Here is a 24725-nt window from a genome sequence, read left to right as displayed (position 1 = left end):
ATTTGACCTTTGACCTACTTATGTGACCTTCAACTCCAGAATATCATGGAGGCCAATAAAGGGCATCTACCAATCAAGTATGGTTACAAACAGATGCAGGGTTGGAAAGTTAGCAACCCTAATTGATTTTTGCAGGTAAGATTTCACATTAGACTTCATTCAAATTTGTGTACAGTCACGGAGGATGGACGGAAGGACGCCATTTGGATCCCTTAGTCTCTGCTCGAAAAAAAGCAGTTCTCAAGTCAGACAATCCCAAATGTTCACTACAGAGGATTACATGGATTTCTCTAATCGGCCTAGTCTCCTGGCTAGGATCACATCAACTTGTGGTGGAGGAAATGGTGCAAGCCGGGGCCTTGTGTGTCTAGGGTCATCAGGGAGCAGAACAGCCTTCGAGAACAGTGGTCCTTGGTCCTGTTCTCTGCGTTCCAGTATCGCACCGATGAGTCCTTGTACATACATGTAGGGGTAGGTCTTGGGGACCTTCTCCTTCCGGGCCACGTAGTTGTTGGCACGCTTTGACCATACTGCAACATATCTGTATCATAAAATAAAAGAACATGCAAAATGTAACAAGTTGCATTATATGCACACTCATTCTTGTCAATTGGAAATGATTCATATCTCTTAAAGATAAACTTGAGTTCTGGTAAAAAAAGAAAATGAATTCTCACAGAATCTAACGAAACTTACACTGAATGTTCAAGATTACAAATAAATGTCATGTGCCAAACAATTTTGGAAGAAAATGTATACTGGCTGAGTAATGAGCATAGAAAGATAAGGAAATCAGGGTAGTACTAGCCCCGACAGGCCGACACCATGTGTGTTGTCCCATATACATCTTTCTGTGTAAGTGATTGTTACTTTACCAAAACTCTGCCAAATTTATGATTTTGATGACTCCAGAACCTTGCATTACACACCAAGTATATTATTACACTGAATCCAAGTCCGCATTTAGGGTCCAAAATCAGCAGCATGATTGACAAACCATCAGCTTACAGTCCGTCATCTACATAATTTAGATGTGCGTCGTGTACAGGGACAACTTCTTTAGATGACGTCATATTTTGGCGATTTAAAAGGGGCGTTCCCAGGAAGGACAATTAGATATTTAATAATTTCCCCAAAATTGATAAATTTCATGGGAAAGAACTGCCAATTCGGATTGCCCTGTCCAACTACACAGGGAAAACAAAAAATCATGGTTTTTTTTTTTACTCCACCCACTTTGGATTGCCTTGTCCATCTAAAAAAAAATGTACAAATAAAAACAGGAAAAACAAGAAAGAAAAGAAAACCTTTTTTTCTTTCTTTCTAATTTCCACTCACTTTGTATTGCCTTGTACATCAATCTGGTCAGGCCTGTCCTTGTGTGCCATGTAGTCGATGACCGCAAGCAAATTCCTTGCCCAGTTTGCTGGGTAGCTGGATGGATAAGACAAACAATTGGTATTACCACTACCATGATGAATGAATAGTAAATGCTTTAGACAAATCTCAGACTCATTGGCCCGTAGTCACAAAGGAGGTTTGTAGGAGGTTTGTACAAACCATGGTTTGACGATGGTTTACATCTATGGAATGCTGCTCGCATACCGTAAATTGTAAATTAACATTGTTAACAAGTATGGAGTTTACATTCCTTCTCCATCAGTTTACAAATGGCATTCCATAGATGTAAACCTTGGCCAAACCATGGTTTGTACAAACCTCCTTTGTGAATACGAGCCATTCACTTCAGTTCTGGATTTGTGTTGTAAATTATTGACTCTTAATTAAAGGTAGTTACATTTCCCTGCTACAACCACTCCAACTTGACTTAACATCAGGTACCGACACAAGTACGATACAAAGTCTGCTGTTTCAAGACTCTGCATGCATCCAAAAGTGATTTCAGCATTTATATAGATGTCATTCATAATTTCTCATTAACTTTGCTATTTGCTTCAAAATATGATATTGTAACTGTAACCGTACTGTAATGATATGTTTCAACTTTTCCACAATCTTACTTCAAACATACAAAATGATACTAAAAATACTTACTCAAAGGAATACCGCTTGGAAGCATACATCAGTATATGGTTGTGGAAACACTCGAGCATGCTGGTGTGCCTAAGGAATTATGAAAACAAAATAAAAACTGATATAAATGATAGGGCATTTCATTATTTTCATACCACAAAATCAATATTGAAAATCCCATGTCATACACATGAGCAAATAAGATGCATTATCTTGACCTGCTGATATGTCCCAATTTTATAGGTCATAACCGAAAAAGAGCTCAATCTTGCAAACATGTACGTAATGAACGCATTCTCATTAAATTCCTCTCAATTTACAGAGCCTTTCGTACATGTATACAGAATCCTACCTGAAGCGAGCAAATCAGCAGAGTAGGCCAAGTTCTCCATGAATTTGCGGTCAAAGGTGACTTGTACTATTCACCTGCTAATTCCCCTACTGCTGCTTGGAATTTCTTCGCTGGGGATGGATTGTGTTGTCTGTTCTTCATATCTGTAAAAAGTGAAGAAACGAAAGTCATTCACAAAGTAAAAAACATTCAGATTTTAAATCACCAAAAGAAATTATTTTGAAGATGGCATTCTCTAATAATTATCACAGCTAGCCAGATTTGGAATTTGCATGACTAATAACTGATGCATTGGTTCTCTGTCATGTATGTGAAGTTGAGACACTCTTTGGTAGAGATAAATATAGATGAGACAGTCACATCTCAAGCAAGCTATAGTATAACCTTGTCGACTTTTAAAAAGAGCAGGATGTTTACCCGGTTGACTAGCCCTGCACGTCATCATTACAAAGAAAACTGCAGTTGTAACGAGGGACATTAAAGGTAGGGTCTATTACAAAGTTTTGGGAAATTTTGAAAATTGGGTGGATAGTGATTCTTTACAATTTTGATATATTTGGATGCCCCTGTGGAAGTATTATAAGCACTAGAAAATTTAGCTCCTAAAACACTTCTGCTTTCGAAAAAAATTGAATATAAAAATTTACCGGTGCTCCCGGTAAATTTTGATAAATTTAAAATAGCGCCTACGGTCGTACAACGGTAGCTGCTACCATAAAAATCCCGGAATATGTAGTTGTGATATATAATTTCAAAAAGGTAATAGCCAATCGGTCAATTGTAGCTTGTTGTATAGCTGAATTAATATATTGACCTTGAGAGAGAGTTATAGTATACCCCATAAAGAGATTATTATTTACAATTTCATCACTTTAGACTCGATTTCAACGCGACAACGTTCACTGAATATTGTAGGATCGCATATGCTTCCAATATTTTCATTTGAACCAAATTCATCCGGAGGTCTAGTGGAGCCAGACATAGTCTCAGTGGAACAACCGACGATATAGAGACTGAAGCTTTCGGTCTACTGTAGACCTAGGCTAGACTATCAATATCATATGATTCATGAAATCTGAATTAAAAATCCAAGGCAAGAGATAACAAAACGTAATTTCTTAAATTTGCCGATTCCATGCATCTAGTCTCTAGACTAGATCAAATTAAAACGGTAGGCCTACCCAATGCAGTGGGGCGTATATCATTTCAACTTACCTCTCAGTGAGCTGGCATGTCTATTGCATCCTCTAGACTCGGCAACGAGAAGGCCGCCTGCAGCTCGCGAAGTTTCTCCGCCGTACCCTGGCCTTGTTCACAGCCACTCCCGCGCCTCCTCTGGGCCGGATGGTCGAGCTGCCATTGCTTGTTTTTCTCCTTCCTCTTACCGTCTTACTTAGTCTTATTCCGATTTAGCGTAGCCTTAGCCTTGTCCTTAGGCTTAGCACTAGCTGAGTCCGAGTCGGCCATCGTCCGTGACCTCGAGCTCCTTTTCCAATCTCGATCTCGTTATCGTATTTCAATCAAAGCTTGTCTGTAGCTGTCTAGCGTTCGATCGGCGCCGGTGATAATCTGATATGAGCTGTGTGTGTTATACTTTACGTGAAAGCAGCGTATTGGAATTGATCAGCTGTACTGTATTACTAGCGCGCGGTCGGATACCCGCCTGCTAGCTACCTGTAGTACTGTACGTACCAACGAACTCAAACACTCGTTGTAAATACGCTGGTTGTTAAATGACATAGAGGGAGCTAAACACGTAAATTCAAAAAATAAACCGTCGAAAGTCAAAAGTGATGTCCGGACGTCAAACACTTTTATATAATGTTTTGAAAGCAAATGGCACAACAGTTAGAGCATTTGATTTGGAATTATTATCATCTCCCATGTTTTTTTCGATGATCTTTCATATGGTACTGAAATAAACCAAATTTGTTTTGGAGGGGCACTTTGGAAATTACCAATACTCAACTATACCTTTAATGTTAAAGGAAAATCAAAATAACAAAACCCACCATAATCTTGAGACCGTTCTGCTTGATTATTTAGTCTAAGAAAAAAAAAGTAGATCTAGGGTAAAGGATGGGGTAATTAACAAACAAAGCCCACCATAATCTTGAGACTGTTCTGCTTGATTATTTAGTCTAAGAAAAAAAAGAGTAGATCTAGAGTAAAGGAGGGGGTAATTGACCATCACTAGTTTTCGGCCGATCCGTTGGATGCATGGTAAAATCCCTTTAAAATACATCACATAACAGCATATCACAAATCCCACACATACCATACCATGCCAGAGTAACAGAAGAACCACATTTGCAATGGAAAATATATCCTAAAATATCACATTTTAGCGATGTAATCGGCGGTCCCGCTACCCGAATCTGAAAAATGAGTATCTTACGCGTGTCTGTAAGAAATATGGGTACCATAAAATGAGCTTTATTTCAAGTATTTTTCAGATTTAGAGTCCGATTTTGTGTTAGTCGCAAGCTCAAAAGTATCTCACCGCATGTATTAAATCAATGCAGCCGGACACCGCAACGCACACACGATATCTCTGTCTAATTCAGATTCCAATTTCCGCAGTACTAGTTTTCGGCCAGGTGAGCTCCGGGGAGCTCCGGCGTGGGATACCTGCTCTGCCCGCTAGTGCTATAGATCAGCAAGGAAACGCACGGCGCGCGCACGCGCTTCCTATTGACTTTGTACATGCGGCCGAAAACTGGTATGCTATGCCAATAACTGCCTACGAAACAGTGAAAATTGAAATGAATATTGTCATGGCAATTCGTAATTTTTTTCTGGGATTCTTTTTTTGTTTAAATAATAATAATATTTGCTTCATGATTTAAACAAGAATTGATAATAAATGGGAAGTAAAGGGTCCATAAAATAGGATTTTGTCTTAAGTGGCCGAAAACCCCCTCCTTTACTCTATAGTCTAGACATTTTTATGGCATGGCACTCTCTCATCATCTCAATTCAATGCCATTTTTTTCTTCAAACCACCATTTACAGGTTTCTCCTGGAACATTTATTTCATGCAAACTAAGAGAAGTGATCTTGTATGGTTATTCTCTCATTAGTTATTATGTAATTATTGACATTTTTATAAACAATCAAATTTTGAAGAAGAATTAAAAAAAAAAAATCAATTTCAAATTTAAAAACAGATCCATTAATCATCATCAATCACATTTCACATCATCATTTAGATTTACATTCCATAATTTTGACGACTTCCAATATAATAGAATCTCTTTCATTAATTTGGAATGGTCCATACAGATAACTGCTTTACGTGATCGAACAAATCGTAGTGAACATTTTCTCATCTCCAAAAATCCGGTTGCCCGGAGCAGAGGTTGAACAAGGGGATACACCAATTTAAATAGGTGGGACAACAGAGGACAATCTATGGACAGACTACAAGAAATTCGTATTTTCTTACCTCAATCCTTGCAAAATTTATCTGTATTTCTGATTTGATGAAACCTCCACAGGTAAGGAAGTCTTCAGCATGAACTAAGCTTGCCCCAAGGGCAAGAATAGCACAAAGGAAAGGGACGAATCGGGCAAGTAGAGTCATAATTGACGGTCATCCACGCTACACCGAAAGCTAGTCTTGTATAAATGTAGTTGAATATTTTGGGAAAAGAGCCATCCACACGATCTCACATTCTTAGAAATTAAAACAAGTCAATCAGTCAGTGTTTTTCAAAATTAACATTTAACATTTAACATTTAAAGTCAGAAAATGATTGTTTTATTCATTTTATTTTCGCTAAGTTAGAAGTAGATGTTGGAATGGTACCACACACTTTAATAGAAATAATAACTCCTGCCTTGATCTCGGGCTATACAAAAAAAAAAGTCTAACCCCCCCCCCCCCCCCATAAAAACCACTCGATCCTGGGACCACTCCCCCTTTTCTTATTATGTTTTATAGCTCTTCTCACCGTCTCTCTCTCTCTCTCTCTCTCTCTCTCTCTTTCTGAAGTTATGATATCATAATCATTTTTGTAATAATAACACATCTCAGACACGAATATGCAATCAGCTAAGCGGTATTTTTTTTAAAAATCACATATATATCGTCTGTTTGGAGCCAGAGAGTAATTTACTCGATATTATTATTACAGAGATTTTGGCTCCATAAAGACGATAATTAGCTACATGTAAAGGCTTTTATCAAGTTTGAACCTGGATCAAACTCTATAACTACCTCTAAACACATGCTTCCTGGTATCCATTTAACATTTCTTAATGATTTATTGAGGTACGCCATATTTGGGGCCTATTGATAAGATTAATATAATAAAAACAATTGTATAGCGCCTAATTTATAAAGCTGTCGATCTCCCACGTGGTTAGATTTGGAATCATGAGGATCGTATTGTCGGGGTTAATCTCACGGGGAGGGGTTGGTAAACATAAAACATACATTTTTTTTCCTTCATCTCAATAATTCCAGAAAAGACATGCAGATATAATTTTCTTGTAATTTACTTGTTATAGTAATTATAGTAAATTATCTGTTTTATATTATAATATTATTAACAAAAATAACAGTATGAAGGAACAAAAGAACAATTGTGTGTTGGGTGTATGATGGGCGCCGATGCCCCCCCCCCCACATACACACTGACCGCCATTCCCCGAATCAAAGGGTGCTCGTAGGGCTGCGATGCCAGGGTTCAAAATGTAACTTTCTGTCATAGCAGCGCGTATGGCGGGAATTACCCCCTTTGGACATCCCCCCCCCCTCCTCCCCCAACCCCACCCCCTAAACATATTATGAGAGTGTAATTCCTTTTTCATGAACAGGGGTATAATTTTCCCGGGGGGGGGGAGGAATGATCTTAGGGGTTATTTTCAGGGGTGGGGGTAATTTTCCACGAGGGGCAATAATATTGTCACGAAGGTAATTGTCCGGGGGGGGGGGGGGGGGGGGGAATGATTTTCCGGGGAGGTGATTGTCCTGATACTTTTCTTTTACATTGTGAATTCTACATTTTATTCTTTTTTCATTCACTCTTTCTTTAAATTTAAAACGTTGTGAGTACACACTCCTTTTATTCAACCTCTGCTTTCCTGTATGTACACCAGTATGTCAATTTCTCTTTATTGTATCCCTACCCCCCCCTCTTTCTCTCTTATTTTCGTTCTCTCTCTCTCTCTCTCTCTCTCTCTCTCGTATTCACTCCTTTGTTTCATTTCTCACGCTCATTCTTTTTTTGTTTATATTTAACAGGAATGTCAAAATATCCATCCTTTCTCAATCTTTTTCTCAGCATTCTAAACACATACATCAGCTTTTTGATATTTGCAAAAGATCTTAATTCAATTCAAATTTCACTTTGCTATATACATATAAAACAATATATATATTTCTCATTCACAGTCCATAAATGGTCTTACAATAGATTAGTCATATTGAATGATTTTTAAAACTGCAACCCTATAATTTGTGTACTTTGATTACAAGGATCATATCAATCAGTTGCAGATCCAGGGGCAGAAAAAGAGAAGCATGGGCTAATACCCCCCCCCCCCCAGCTTTATTTTTTGTTTTGACTTTTTGCTTGTCAGCGAATTTCGTACCTTAAACGGCACACAAAAATACTGTACCCCTCCCTTTCTTGTGCCCCTCTACCAGAGAATCTTAGATCTGCCATTCTGGATGACAGCAGAACAACATTTCCATTAACTTGGGTGTTAATGGTGTCAGTTGAAATAGACATGTTAAGTACATCATGCACACATTAGGATTTGACTTCATCATTTTTTTTACTTTTACAAATGCTATGAAAATGTAACAAAGAAAGAAACAACGCCAAATTACCAGACATCAGATAAGAGTTAAGAAACAATGATTTATGCAAACTAATTGAACTTGCTGAATAGCATTACAAGGGTCAAGTTTTCTTAAATGAAGTTTGACTTGAAGTGTATAATCAAGCGATTCAAGAATAATCTGTTTACATTACCACACCCGAAAAGAAGGGGAGAGGAAAGGGGTACAGTAAAATGACAAATGACATTCTGTCAGTTCGTCAGTTGCAATTTTTATTTCTGAAATTTTTACCTAGAAGGGCTGTCATTAACTTGCTAATCGCTTTGCTACACAATTTGACTTATCACAAGCATTTCGTAAACGGATGATTAATCGCTTGGCGATCTTTAGAGGATTGTGCTAATTTAATTTGATGAGGATAATATTCCAAATTTGAAAACAAGGACAAACTCTGATCAAATAAAAAATTCGTTATATAATCAATCAATAAATACCAACTAATAAACTAACAGATGGCACTATTTCACCATCGCTTGAAGCACTTGAAGCATCTCCCGTCTTACAGCTCGATCGGTTAGCAGGGGAAACCAAAGTAGTTAGATAAGATAAGATAAGATAAGATTCGTCTTTCTTTCAAATGTCACAAAGAGCATAAAATTAGATCAGTACACATTTACAATGCAAAAAATAAAAAATTATGCCAATGATAAAAACAAAGTTAACTAAAAGAAAGACGAGGAGACCCTGGTAAGAGCAGAGCTTGTAAGTTTTAGGGTCCCCTCTGGGCCAGATAGCCATGATGGGAGTACATTTGTGACTACCTAAGAATACAATAGGTAAAAGTGGTATAAGAAACAAGAAGTGTATACACAACAACAACCAACAACAAAAAAAAAAAAAAAAAAAAGAGAGACGAGACTACAAGACGGGAGAAAAGAGGAAATATGAGAAATAATAACAGACTACAGCACATCGACAATAGGCACAGCACACAACGGGCACAAGACATCAGGGGGGAATAAAAGGTTGACAATCTGAAAATATTCAGTTAGACACATATTAATATCAAGAAGAAATTTTACATTTATAGTAAGACATAATAGATATTTGCGCCGAACTAGTATTTATCGAGAAGATAAAGCTTAAGTGTACACTTAAATGAAGAGAGACTAACAGATTGTTTAACGCTATAAAGCCTAGAGAGTTCCAAAACCTAGGTCTAGTAAAAACCAAAGTACTAAAAGTAAACTTTGTCATAACTTGGGGTAAGTGAAACACAGAGTCAAAATCGTTTGAAGAAACAAATTGTTTCCTGTCAGCTAAGTAGCTCTTAAACCAGTCCAGAGCTGTGCCCCTGACACCATAATGCGATAATTTCCCTAGCAGAATTTCATGATCTATAGTATCAAATGCCTTGGAATAATTAAGAAATATACCGATTGTGTGCATCTTTTTGTCTATTGCTTGTGAAATCGTATCTATAAAGTGCAGCAAGGCATGAAAGGTTGTACGTTTCTATCGAAACCCAAACTGAAAGTTTGAGAATATTTTACTTCAGTTAAAAACTATAAAGTTCTAACATAAATCACTTTATGAAGGATCTTTGAGGATGAGGTTAAAAGGAAATAGGACGGTAATTTGAGAAAGATTGAGGATCTCCCTTTTTAAAAACGGGTACGACTTTTGCAATTGTCATGTTTTCAGGGACTATTCCATTTAACATTGATGAGTTAAAAAGATGAATAAGGGGTTGAATAATCATTCACCATCGTGACCAGGACTTTCCCAGCCTTAAGCGAATTCTCAATAGTAAGCAACTCTTCCCTAACTAATGGGAAAAGGAATAAGCTTTTCTTGTTAGATTCTTTCAGGAAATCGTTAAAAGATTTTTGACAGGAAGGGACCGCCAGTGACAGATTACGACCAATACTGCAAAAATGATCATTGAATTTTTCCACAATACTATTCTTATCTTCCACTAAATCAGAAGTTTTTTCTTTGACTTGAACACATTTTTTATCACTTTCCAAGTTTCCTTGATATCGTTTGAAGTTGCTTGAAACTGAGCAAAATAATATGTTTTCTTTGCTGCACGCAAGACTGAAGTAAGGGTGTTTTTATAATAAACATATCGTTTACGTGATGATTCTCTTCCACTCACTTTATAATAATAATACAACTTGTTCTTCTTATTGATAGACTTCAACAAGGAAGCACTGACCCATGGCATGCGTTGAATTTTCTTACAATTTCTAGTATTACATTTGGAAATCGGAACAATTTTATCATATAGAGTAGCAAAAACTTTTAAAAGAAATTGTTAAATGAAATTTTAACATCCTTTTTCAAGTAAAACTGTACTCCAGTCAGTTGCCGTTAGAGCTTCTCGAAACTTCTCAATGTAAGAAGGGTTGTCTTTATGAATGCATTTACATTCATGATTATAAGCAGTAAAATGAAAGTATAATAATGAGATGCTGGTCTACTGTTCTGTTGATGTTCAGAGCTAAGCAATGTCTGCATCGCAAGTTATTAATTTCTTGGTATAGCCACCACTTGTGTTCTTTATGTCTGTAAAGGTCCTCCCTTTTTGGCTAAAGAAGCGCCCACTAGCTGCGGCGGAAATTTGCAAAATTTATAAATCTATATCAATGTTTGGTAAACACACATTCAAAATGCTACTTGGTAGGTTGCTCGAAAGTTCCAATTGTCGATATATAAGATTATAAAGGTCAACTATGGAAAACAAAGTTAATAGACAAGGAAATTGCAAGGGATACATCCATAAATGTAGATAACTAGTGAACAAGAGGAAGATAATTGTGTTCGAACATGGAAAATTGCGATGCCTAAAAAAAAGAAAAAACTAACTATCAAGTCGAGTAACCAGTCCAGATGGTGAATACAGGCATTGCTGCCAGTTCTTATCGAAGCTCTTGAATGTTCACTCTTTCAGACAAAAGCCACTGGATCGGAAAACTTGTAGCCAACTAGGATTGCGGTTAAATCTCATTCCTTTCTCGGGCTCCCGGGATTAATTTCTCCTTCAATTACGCAATTTTTATGGATCACTGAAGGACACAAAATCAGGACCTTTGAGATTGTCAAACTGCTTTTACAGATACCCAGTACTTAATCACTTACGAGTAAAGTATCAGCTGACTTCATTTTTTTTAAAATTTTGGGGATGACATTTCATAGAAATCTGTTCATCCTCAACTTTTTGAATTGCATTGAGTTTTTTCCATCTATTTTCTCGTCTGTTTTCACAAGTTGGTTTATATTGTGGTTTGTTTTGGGCCTTATTCAGTTTGTGTACATGAATTGAACTTGAATTTCAACTAAAAAAGTAATATCATTCATAGTTCTTTTGAAGTGGCTGCCCCAACTCTCTGGAATTCGCTCCCTCTGCATGTCCGTCAAGCTCCCACACGACAGACTTTCTAAAAACCTTCTTAAAACTTACCTGTTTCGTTTGTAAATTTTGACATTACATTTCATCTATGTATTATTGAATATGTTACTCTAATTGATTTGTCATAAGCATTTTCTAGCTATATTAACTCTGCTCGCAATGAATTCTCTTAGCTACATGTCTTTAGTTTAAGGTCTTTATATTTCGTTCTTAATTTGTAACTATTTAAATAAACTTGTACATGCTTTTTTTTTTTTTACTTTGTTAAGCGCATAGAGAAACTTCGGTTTATTATGCGCTCAATGAATCTATCTTTATTATTATTATATTATATATCTGAATTGAGGTCACGATGGAATTATTTAGTGGGTGTTACCAATAAGGCGGTGATACACACAGTTATGTTATCTGAGAAAGCAACTACAATTACTGTATGACAACCATGCATGGTCGGTCTGTGCAGGAGAAATAGACGCTCCTGCAAGAAGTCAAAACAATGTTGCTCTCTTTATTTAGAATATATGTAATCCGTCAACCCCAGTTCAATCCCAATTCAATTCACTGTTTTATTTTTCCAATCACAATTACAAATACAATTCGTGTACAATCACATAATAGATAAAGAAAAAAAGGAGAAAAAAAAAAAGCAGTATAGCTTGTGGTTAAAAAAATTCCCTCAGTATATTATCATAATTAAAATGTGTACATAAATGAAAGGTAAAAAAATATTCAAAAATTACACTTACACTACATACAAAACTGACAAATCACCAATGATAAACTACCACACACATCCAGAAATTTTGCGCTGGTGACCATGCACTTATTCTTTGCGTATCACTTCCTTGTTAACATGTTATTCATAATGATAATGTATCAGTGACTCAACTCATTATTACGTCTTTCATGTTTGCTACCAAAACTGTCATATCATCATGACTTCACAAATTGTAAAGTGCTACAATCTGTTAAGTTTTCAACTATTTATAGATTCAAGGCAAATTACAGGCTTTCAAAGTTTTGCACTGGTGACCATGCACTTATTCTTTACGTACCACTTCCTTGTTAACATGTTATTCATAATGTTAATGTATCAGTGACCCAACTCATTATTACGTCTTTAATTTTTGCTACCAAAACTACCATATCATCATGACTTCATATTGAATTGAATTGAATTGAATTTATTTATTCACCACCATTGAAAACATTGAAACAAAAGATAAATGTACAATGACAATGTCAATATAACATAAATGCATGACATGAATTATAAAAAAATACATGTTCTACAGCGATATACATGTACATTATGACAAAGATAAAGTAAACTTTGCTTCAAGAGTAAAACAATAAATGACTATTTACAATGAGTTTGTGATCGATGGTAAAATAGAGTCAAAAATAGCACATGTGCTAGTCGAGTCTGACTCTCGTTATCTAAAGCCTAAAATAAAGTTAATTTAAAAATATATGATGGGTTTCCAAATCTTATAAATAATTTTGTGTATAATATTAAAATGAGACTGGTTACTATATACAACTATATAGTTACGAGGTTATGATTCGTGGTTTTCACTTAAGAGTAATTTTGTAAGTTTTTTACGAAAAGAGGTTCTTGATCTCTCAATTCTTAGATCAGTAGGAAGCATATTCCAAAAATTACTTCCAACAAACGAAACAGAAAACTTTCCTTGGTCTGTTTTGAATAAAGGAAGACGTAATTGTTGACCCGTTTTTTGTCTTGTGGAATATTCATGTTGTATCATACTGCAATAATGTTTTAAGGAATGAGGTAATCGTTCATTTATCATTTATTGTGATATATAGTGTTACAATCCTTTTCATTCCTGAATGTGCCCGGTGAATATGTTTGGACTTTGGAAAATTAAATCATGATGACACTTTACCTTTTCAATACATGGATTTGTCTATGTTTAAATTGACCACATGTTGTTCTTCAAATTGGCAACGATCTTTTTTTTTCTTTCAATGTTACATTGTTCTAACAAAATCACATTAAGAAAACTTTATATCGTACAATGCACAGGGGTAGAAATGTTGTCGAAAAGTTTAAAAATTGCCAATTTTGATCGAAAACGAATAATTATGATCCTCGTAACGTGTTGCAAATTAAACGACTTTAAGCATCTCGTATATTTCCATGGCTCTGAATAAAAAGTTAGAGAGCAAACGGGGAATGATTGTCCCGAAAGAAATAAGGATGAAACTTAAAGGTCACGCGATATGTTTAACGGCAGTTCACGTCAAATGCGTGAGTGTGCTTTTAATGTGTCCACTACTACGCACTAATGAGTCTGTGGAATAAACCAATCGCACCAAGTCCGAAAGGCGTTGGCTTTGTGCGCATGCGTCGTCCTAATATCTTCAAACCGGAACTCAAACTCACACATCAGACTTCAATTTTCGGTTGACCAAGAACTGTGTAACTGTGCAAAGAAGCTACATTCTGCAATTTGGTACAAATCTGTATTTTTTTTCGAACAGCATGGGGGTGACCGGTTTGAATCGAATCCATCTATTATTTATGTGTACTGCTGTCTCTTGCTGGTACCCGGTGGCTGCACCAGAAATCACAGGTAAGAAATTCTGTAATTCCAAAGGATTGCAATATCAATCGGACTTCTTTCTGATGATTTCGTTGGAATAAATATCATGTCTCGTTTAGTTTGAAACTACAAATATGAACTACCAATTTGCGTACCATCTACATCACGCATATGGATCTAAAGTTATAATACATGATTTAAATAAATATTTTCGCGGCTAAGGATGAAGCAAAACATCTTAGTGGTGGAATGGGAGACCAATCTACCAATACGTACAATTCATCATTTGGTAATTTTGTGAAATAGCCAAAATGTCACATTTCTTATCATGATAAAATGGTGCTACATGTAAAATTAGACTGAAGATTTGTTCAAGAGAACCTGTTATGCTGTCGCTTTACATCAATAGCTAAAATATCTTCCCTTAAACAACAAAATAGCAATTACCATTTTGATTTCACTGATATTCTATACCTTGATTTATACAACGTTTTGAAGTTGTTTCAGCTTTTTCTTAAGATTGTATTAACTTTTTTCGATTTGTGATTATTTATACGTCATAATATGTACTCCGAGGCCAAGGAGTGAGGACAGATAACGGTGTTTAAAAGGCGGACGGTGACCTCGGGCTAATCTTTGAGGAGCTTTGAGACGAGGTGAAGCCTTGAACACTCCGTGATCATTTAAAATGGAGCTTGCGTGACATCACTGTATCATATGGGGGGGAAAATCGTCTATTGTTTGTCCTATTGTTCTTTTTAAAGGCGTAAATTGGCCTTCAAAAAGTCCGAAAGATCTTTTCAAAATATAAGTTTTAAATGCTACTTCTACAGAGAGATATTGCAGCTTAAATATACTTCCGGTAAATATATATCGAGACGACTTATTGAGTGCGCTAGTCAATGTACGTGAATGCGCTCGACTAGAGTAGAGTGCGTAGATATTACTTGTCTTCTTTAGAAAATATGTTCTTTTATATTATTATTTTAAAGTACATATTTAATTTAATCTTGCCAGCTCAAACTCTAATGTGTTAACTCACCGGAAAATGGCCATTTTATTTCTCTCAATTTATTCGGGTCTTTTTTACCACTTAAGATATATGTTAATAGTCTACCTGAATGTACCGTCAGTGCAAATGATGCAACTGTTGTGGAAGAAAAATTAACTGTTGCATTAAACAGAGTCATGGCATGGATTAAGGAAAATCGTCTTGTTCTTAACACTGAAAAAACTTGTGTCATGTTAATAGGCTCTCCTGCTAATCTCAAGAAAATTGAATCTTTCACCATTAAACGGCAATTTGATCAAAAGAGTTCAATTCACCAAATGCTTAGGACTTTTGATAGATGAAGAATTGAAATGGTCTAAACAAATCGAAAACGTAATTAAACTTACCCAGAAAAACATTAGCATGATAAAGAGAGCAAAGAGTTTTTTGCCTCAAAAATCCTTAAAGTTACTTTATAATAGTCTAGTGTTGCCACGATTAGATTACTGCTCTGTTGTATGGTCGAACAGATTTCAATCTCATACAACTAAGCTGCAAAAAATTCAAAAGAGGGCCGCAAGAATAATATTGAACAAGACATATGACACACCGTCTGCTGATTTGTTCACAAGTCTGAAATGGATGACACTAGACAAGCGGTTTGAGTTAAGTCGCGTTATGATGACATATAAATGCGTTCATAACTTAGCACCTTCTTACCTTCAGGTAGGCTTAATCAATCCTAATGATGTGCATGAGCATCATACAAGGCAAATAGACAGTGGATGTTTACGTGTGCCTAGATTTCACACTGATTGTTATAAGTGTAGCCCAATTATTTCTTCCATATTTGAATGGAATAAGCTAGATAATTCGTTGAGAACGGCTTCCTCTGTCAATTCATTTAAGAGATTGTTTAAACAAAGTTGTAATTTGTGAAAGGCTCAGCCGAACATACACTACGTGCATGTTCTGTAATATTAACATGTCTTATTCACATAACTGCGACTTAATTAATATTTTCATATTAACATTACTGTTTACTAGGTTAAGGATGTATGTTTATTTTGCAAACTAGTACTATTTTTGTAACTGTTCTGTATAAATGTTATAAACGATGTAAATATGTTCATTCAGGGCCCCATGGAAGACCACTACTTGTTGGTGAATGGGCTACCCTGTCAAAAGATTAGAAATAAATAAATAAATAAATAAATAAATATCTTCCCATAAAATATTCCTTACAGACACGAGATGGAAAGGAAAGTAGCTTGATTGATTCTTAGTATCGAAACCAGTAACCTAACAAAACTTTATGATTATTAATTTTGTATGGAGGATAGAGTCATGTCATATAACAGGAGTAATTATGTATGAATCTTGACACATATTGTTAACCAACGAAACCTGAACAAAAGAAGAAACTTGAATACTCTCTTGAACATTCATTGTAAATAAAGAAAAACATTCGCGTTGGTGTTTGGTTTGAGTGCTTAGAGTACTTTATTAAGAGGATGGTGTATCAGTATCAGGCACTTTAAAATATTTTCTCAAATGGACAGACACTCATCCTTTTCAGTGTCGTTAAAGTCAGACAATTTTATCAATAATATCTAAGTATGGATCTTTAAATTCTTTTGAAGTTTGTGTCAATTGATAAAAAACATTAGACCCAGGTACATCATGAAACTTTCTTAATGTCATCGTTTTATTCAGAAACATTTGAAATTACATATCGTGTTTGGAGATTTTTATTTTTAAGGTTCGTAATATATTTATGATAAAAAACAGGTCTATACTTCTCATGTTTTCCTTCATATTTTGCATTCTCTTTATTATGATTGGATGTTATATAAGAATTATGAAGAATATTTTAATATTTTAATTGATTATAGTGAAGAAGGGATTATGTTGTTAGTTGATACTCCTATCATAAGAATGATTATGTGACTTTCTTAGTGCGTCGTAAAGAAAATATTCTGAATAACATTCTTTGACACGTGGATCGCATATTATTCCAGAACATCACCCCCCCCCCATCAAAATACAGTTCACCTATAACATTAATCACATCAATATTCATATCTTGTCGAAAGTCTACGATCATTGTGACAAAATACAAATGTCATGTTCACTATTACATTACAGAGTGTAAAGCCTTGACGTTTGGACATCAAAAATAGTAAAGTTTTGAGAAGGATTTGCCCGCCCTCCACACACAAAAAACACCACTTTGGATGCTTCTCCCACATTCATACTTTTTCTCGCATCAATATTCACTGAGAGGGAGAAATAAGAAAGTACGCCACATTTATAATCAATTGTGTTCAAGCAAACCACACAATTATTACTACACAATTGGTTAATAATTGAGTTGTTATTCTCGAAACCAATATGGATTGATGATCGAAACCGGTCACGGGATATGGGAAGTAGTACTTTTTTTTATTTTAAGAGGTTTTGGTTTTAATAGAATAGCCACAAGTGTCATTAAAGCAAGTTTCATCAGTAATCTATCATGTCTTACAATCGTGTCACAAACTCTCTTAAATTATGTTAGTCTATAAGGGAGAAACATTTTGTTGCCGTTGATGCTAGTTTGTGTTATATCGTAATCTGCACCGGCAAATTTATGGAATTTAAGTATAAAATATAATCAATTGCCCACCGTTATATATTTTGTCAATGGTTATCCCATTTTCCAATTTTTCTACGAATAATTGTTGTGGTAACACCAACAATTTCTCAAAACGTAAGATTTGATTTTTTTCTTCTTCTCAATTTGACAAGCTTTTTTTTTGGTCCATAGTTCATTGATTTCTTTTATTTGTATGTTTCTCATCCTTTAATGATTATTTAGTTCATACAGGCTTTTGTCTTAGAACAAATTTGATCATACAGGGCATACTGCATTAAATTATAATCTCTTAAAATCAAATAGCACGAATAGTTCAAGCGAGTTCAACGCACAAAACGGTTACAGATATTAACATGTCAACTCTGCATTATCTACAAAAGTATACTGTAATATAGACTAATGTCATATGAATACTTTTAAAAACAAAAATAGTTATGTTACCCTGCTTCCTAGATTGGTTTTAAAAAAAGATTTAATTTGTAATATTACGAAGAGAGAATAGTGATAGAAAGTAGACATGTCAATGAAAGTATCTACCACTTATCGAAAGAGGCCATAAATGTCAGTAAGGTGAGTTATAGATGAGTTACTCTCACGAATGTTTTCGCACTGATCGAAACATAGATATGCCATCAATCAGTCTTCTTCAATATGTATTTTTCACACTCAGAGAAGTTTTGCTTTAGTACAAAAATCGTGAAAGTATAGGATAGGATATATCAGTCATTAAATATAACAATACTTTTTCTCTCTGGTTTGTTGTTATATTATAGGATTAAACAGACTAACTATGTTTTCATTTTAAGCATTAGTTGTGAATATGAGCATTAAAGACATGAAAATTGTACTAACTTTTAGATATTTTCACACCCTTTAGGAGTCTAGCTTTTACCAATAAGAATACCAAAAAGAGAAATTGTTAATCAAGATGCCAACTTCAAATTTACATTACGTAATGTAGATCACGTATTACTGTACCCAAACAATAATATTCAGTATTCCAAATTGCCTTCTGTATTTTGGAATAAGATTTCGAAATAAAATACCGTTGCAAGTGCAGCTTATAATCAAATCACAATAAAAAAAATATCCGAAGTGTGCCCTTTTACAGAGTACAGTCAAACCTGAGTTAACGACCACCTGTTTGTAACGACCACTTAACCCCCCCCCCCCTCGTTAGATTCCATGTACATGTGTACCTCCTTTCAGTGGAGGGGCAGTAGTATAACGATGTAGTTTAAGGGAGCAGCACTTTGCAATACCCCGGTTTCCACGTTAAGCGATGATTCGCGCGATAGTAGCCTACTGGGGGGGGGGGGGGGTGGGAATTCTTCAAGGATTCACTTGAAGAAAGAAAATAAATACTTTTTCTTACTGAGCAAATCTATTTTTTTTTTTACAAACATGAGAGTATGAGTATGGTAGCCAACGTTAATTTAGGAAAATGTGAGTGATCTCTTATTTACATATAAATATTATACTTGTATGAACTGCGTTTATAACTTGTAATTTACACCTATGCGTCGTCAACAATTGATACAAGCTATAACGATCACTATACCTATAACTGTTTTAACTATAACTATAACTATGGCTATAAATATATCTATAACTGTAACTATACATTTAACTATGACTAGGCCTATGACCGTGAGTCTGACGAAATTATATGACGAAAACTATAAAAACTATGACTATAACTGTTACTATAACTGTAACTAAGCTATAACTGATGTCCTGATGTCATTATCATCATTCTTGTTATTCTTCCTCGAAGAGGTACGCCTCGAAGATGGCTCCAGCGAAGCTGAAGGAAGAGTGGAGGTCTTGTACGATGGATCATGGGGAACAGTTTGTAGTCTTTCCGGTTGGAATCTGTTAGCAGCAAGGGTGGTCTGCAGAATGCTGGGGTACGACGGAGCGTTGGAAGCACCTGGTTCGGCTAGGTTTGGGCAGGGCACCGGTGATATTCTGTATGTCAGTTGTACAGGAACAGAAGACAGCCTGGCAGATTGCTATCTAGATCTTGAGTATGGTGCTTCATACTGCAAACATGACGAAGATGTGGGCGCCGTATGTTACTCAGGAGATAAAAGTTGTTTATCTAAGCCCAAGTGCGAGTAGGATCGGTCATATTGTAATATTCCGTTTCCATTGAATGTTTTTCAATATAAAGGAGTCTGTCACAATCCTTTATGATCCCTTTCGCTGTCATGTCAAAGAAACTGTAACTATAAATATGGTTATAACTATGAGTATAACTGTAACTATAACTATGACTATATATGATCGTGACTCTGACGAAAACTATACAACTATGACTATGACTATAACTATTACTATAACTGTAACTAAGCTATAACTGATGTCCCGATGCCATTGTCATTCGTTTTATTCTTCTATAAAGATGTAAAACTCGTCAATGGATCCAACGAAGCTGAAGGAAGAGTGGAGGTCTTGTACGATGGATCATGGGGAACAGTTTGTAGTTTTTCCGGTTGGAATCTGTTAGCTGCAAGGGTGGTCTGCAAAATGCTGGGGTACGACGGAGCGTTGGAAGCACCTGGTTCGGCTAGGTTTGGGCAGGGAACCGGTGATATTCTATACGTCAGTTGTGCGGGAACAGAAGACAGCCTGGCAGGTTGCTATCTAGATCTTGAGTATGGTGCTTCATACTGCAAACATAGCAAGGATGTGGGCGCCGTATGTTACTCAGGAGATAGAAGTTGTTTATCTAAGCCGCAAGTACGAGTAGGATCGGTCATATTGTAATATTCCGTTTCCATTAAATGTTTTTTTTTCAATATAAGGGATTCTTTCATAATTCGTTATGATCCCTTGCGCTGTCATGTCAAAGAAACTGTAACTATAATTATGGCTATAACTATAACTGTAACTATAACTATGACTATATATGACGGTGACTCTGACGAAAAATATAAAACTATGACTATAGCTATGACCAAAACTATGACTATAACTATGACTATAACTATTACTACAACTGTAAGTAAGCTATAACTGATGTCATTATAATTCTTGTAATTCTTCCACCAAGATGTAAAACTCGTCAATGGATCCAGCGAAGCTAAAGGAAGAGTGGAGGTCTTGTACGATGGATCATGGGGAACAGTTTGTAGTCTTTCCGGTTGGAATCTGTTAGCAGCAAGGGTGGTCTGCAGAATACTGGGGTTCGACGGAGCGTTGGAAGCACCTGGTTCGGCTAGGTTTGGGCAGGGAACCGGTGATATTCTGTATGTCAGTTGTACAGGAACAGAAGACAGCCTGGCAGGTTGCTATCTAGATCTTGAGTATGGTGCTTCATACTGCAGACATAGCAAGGATGTGGGCGCCGTGTGTTACTCAGGAGATAGAAGTTGTTTATCTAAGCCGCATGTACGAGTTGGATCGGTCATATTGTAATATTCCGTTTGCATTGAATGTTTTTCAATATAAAGGAGTCTTTCATAATTCTTTATGATCCCTTGCGCTGTCATGTCAAAGAAACTGTAACTATAAATATGGTTATAACTATAACTATAACTATGACTATGACTATATATGACCGTGACTTTGACGAAAACTATAAAACTATGACTATAACTATAACTATTGCTATAACTGTAACTCAGCTATAATCAATGCCATTATAATTCTTGTAATTCTTCCACCAAGATGTAAAACTCGTCAATGGATCCAGCGAAGCTGAAGGAAGAGTGGAGGTCTTGTACGATGGATCATGGGGAACAGTTTGTAGTCTTTCCGGTTGGAATCTGTTAGCTGCAAGGGTGGTCTGCAGAATACTGGGGTACGACGGAGCGTTGGAAGCACCTGGTTCGGCTAGGTTTGGGCAGGGAACCAGTGATATTCTGTACGTCAGTTGTGAAGGAACAGAAGACAGCCTGGCAGGTTGCTATCTAAATCTTGAGTATGGTGCTTCATACTGCAGACATAGCGAGGATGTGGGCGCCGTGTGTTACTCAGGAGATAGAAGTTGTTTATCTAAGCCACAAGTACGAATAGGATCGGTCATATTGTTTTATTTCCCTTTTCCATTGAATGTTTATCAATATAAGGGAGTTTTTCATAATCCTTTATGATCACTTGCGCTGTGATGTCAAATTATTAAGTTAATTATGGACAATCACATCTAAAATCCATTCTTGTACAGTGCATATTAATAACAATCATTTTGTATTAATTTTTTGGCGTTACCTGTGCATGTCCTGGGTTCGAACCCCAGCCGGGTCATACCAAAAGACGTTAAAAGACGGGAGTTGCTGCGACCTTGTTTGGCGTTCAACAATAAGGAATAAAGCAACGTCGATCTGGCGCTGCTCAGTGGTTGCCGGGCTCACGATCAATTGGGCAAAAAGAAATTCCATTTTCGGTTTAATTTAATAAAATTTGGAGTGGACTTTAAAAGATTAATATTATTATTATTATCAATATTAATGTGATGCAAAATGTAAACTGAATCACTGTTACCCTCGGGTCATAATCAACTTCTCTATGTGCTTCATACAGGTATGGAAGACGGTCTAGCAGTGTGTCTTTAGGCCCGTCAATATTCTACGAACACATAACAAGGATACTGAGAAAGACGGCATGCCGTGCTATTTGTATTTCCAAAGGACCTCGCTTCTACATGGTAGGTTTAGGGCTATGTTAAGTAATGAAATATATACTATGGTAAGTGTTTTGTGGCATAAAGGGCTGATGGAAAGGAGAGTGATGTTTTTAAATTTACGATTTAATTCAATTTAATTCAAATGTTATTGTCAAATGATTGGAAATTTGTTTCGTTTGCATGTCAGTACAGATTACAGATTATACACATCAATAAGATACACATGGATACAGAAAAGCATAGTTGACTTGAACATAATTATAGGTAACACAAAATATGATAGTTCAACATGCAGACTAAAATTCGATTCATAATTCAGACTAAATAATTAAATTAAATTCATAATTCGGATTAAATTAAATTCATAATTCGGATTAAATTAAATTCATAATTCGGATTAAATTCAATTCACAATCGAGATTACATTCAATTTATGATTCAGACCTATTCAATTCATAATTCAGATCAAGTCCAATTGTAAAATACCTATCTTTTCCCATCGACGCAATGCTAACCAATCAAAAAACAAGAATTAACGCAGCCGTTCTGTTAACTTACACGTTTATATCTCATCGGCACACCTTGACAAACAAATTATCTGAATTAACAAACGCAACAATTAAAAAAAAAAAAAAAAAAAAAAAAAAAAAATCGATATTATTACCATTAAGCTGTTTATGCAATGATCTTTTTTAGCGAACAGTAATGGCTCCGTAGCGTAGCCTTTGCCTGCCATAAAATATAACGTAGAAGTCTGTGTGGATAGAAACTTTTGTAGCCGACTGGCAAAAGTCTAACATGAAATTGCATGGTTAAAATTCATGGGTTCTGTCAGTTCTACCACATCGTGATAAATACATTGGATTTGCGCAGGGTAATTTGTGACGTATATATAGAATGCAAATTTTCCATTTGACATGTCAGTGCCGATATGGAAAAGAAAAACATGTTTGTCTCCATCTCTGATAGTTTCATGACTTTTAAGCTATCTATATATGGATGGTTTTCTATTTTCATTTAAAAATGATTGTCCAGTCAGAAAAGATAATGTCTTTCTCTTCCCTGATCACAGTGCCTTCTCATCGCACGATAGAGACCAAAGGAATTCCTACAACTACAACCTACAACTTGCGAATATGCGTTCAGTGCGTGACAATGCGAGACAGTGCAGGGTCACTTAATATTTTGTGGGATGGCGCGTCTTCATCATCTCGAGATTTCCAAATAACCCGCTATTTCTGATTTGGGAAATAACCCCGAAGTTACAAATCGCGTCTTCATCAGCTCGAGATTCGACATCGAAACTTGAAACTCGACCTTGAGAAACTAGCTCGAGATATTTTGCTCAGCGTTCGCGCATAGTACGAGTCTTCCGTCTGTTGAAGACGCACCGTACAAATAGCTGGACATTTTGCCAAATAGTGGAATATTTTGCAAACTATCTTAAGATATCTTGGGATGACAATCCCGACCAAATATCCCGCTAATTGCAACTTCGGGCAGATGAAGCTGAATAGTTTGTGATCGGGATCGTTCAAATGGCGGGATATTTGGCAATCTCGAGCTAGTGAAGCAGGCCTACTGCCCGCATCATGCCTGTCAAGTCATGCCATTTGAGGCATTCATGTAGCTTGGTCATCAATGTATTTTGTATATATTGTCGTGCCGTTATTACCGACATCCTGGGCGCGCCATGGCACGAGTGCCACACAACATTGAAGGAAAAATTAAGAAAAGTCTATGTACCGTCATAATACTGGCACACATTGGCATGCTTTGTCACGTAATAGTTGCGCTAGGTTTGCCCACAATTCAAAAATTGTTCACGAAAGTGGACTGAAAATTAACTCGTGACCAATTTTTCGAAAATGTCTCAATTCGCACTTTTTCATCTAACGGGCACCCTACTTCTGTCCTCGTCCCGCTTGTGAATGATTTTTTTTTATCGTAGAATGATAAGTGAAGGTCCTGGATTAGGTAGGCCTATATGCAACCAATTCCTGCGGGACCCGGGCCTCCTCCCCTAGCAAGAGGGATGTTGAGTTAACCAAAAATAGTGGGCACTCTCCATCCTCCCTCCTCGTTGAGCACAACAAAAATTAAAAATAATAAGTGCTAACTACCAACCCCCCCCTCCCCCCAGCTGAGCGAAATATCGACCGGCACGATTTTCAAATTTTCGGGGGCCAAAACAAAAAAAATAGTGCTTACAACTGATTTCCTTTGATCTCTCTTCTTTTCATTTTTCTTATTTTTTTCTTCGGTCATATATCTTTTCCCTTGCGTTCTCATTTTTCCTTT

The 24725-nt window shown here is 36.2% G+C and overlaps 2 protein-coding genes and 1 long non-coding RNA gene across 3 annotated transcripts in view; 1 reads left to right on the top strand and 2 right to left on the bottom strand.

Annotated features, from left to right (window-relative positions):
* The window catches only part of LOC591794 (nodal modulator 3), a 41100-nt gene extending 35080 nt beyond the window's left edge, over positions 1-6020 (bottom strand). The window contains exon 1 of the mRNA XM_030977562.1: positions 5835-6020. Coding sequence (XP_030833422.1) covers positions 5835-5972 — 138 coding nt within the window. The 5' untranslated portion in view covers positions 5973-6020. The remainder of the gene's footprint in view (positions 1-5834) is intronic.
* Positions 1339-4234, bottom strand: LOC105445715. The gene is made up of 4 exons (XR_004062581.1): positions 3602-4234; positions 2387-2529; positions 2056-2124; positions 1339-1434 (listed from the first exon to the last, which is right to left on the bottom strand). It is a non-coding gene; the product is annotated as an uncharacterized LOC105445715 (long non-coding RNA).
* Positions 6021-14057: 8037 nt separating the features above from the next.
* Positions 14058-24725, top strand: part of LOC765023 (deleted in malignant brain tumors 1 protein-like) — a 32294-nt gene continuing 21626 nt past the window's right edge. Inside the window, exons 1-4 of the mRNA XM_030978416.1 lie at positions 14058-14195; positions 20202-20435; positions 20853-21086; positions 21470-21703. Coding sequence (XP_030834276.1) covers positions 14105-14195; positions 20202-20435; positions 20853-21086; positions 21470-21703 — 793 coding nt within the window. The 5' untranslated portion in view covers positions 14058-14104. The remainder of the gene's footprint in view (positions 14196-20201; positions 20436-20852; positions 21087-21469; positions 21704-24725) is intronic.

This window comes from Strongylocentrotus purpuratus, unplaced genomic scaffold (assembly GCF_000002235.5).
Source record: "Strongylocentrotus purpuratus isolate Spur 01 unplaced genomic scaffold, Spur_5.0 spur5_scaffold_1, whole genome shotgun sequence".
Lineage (NCBI taxonomy): Eukaryota > Metazoa > Echinodermata > Echinoidea > Camarodonta > Strongylocentrotidae > Strongylocentrotus > Strongylocentrotus purpuratus.
Note: the sequence above shows the minus strand (reverse complement) of the source record. Positions and strands in the feature narration are given on the sequence as shown.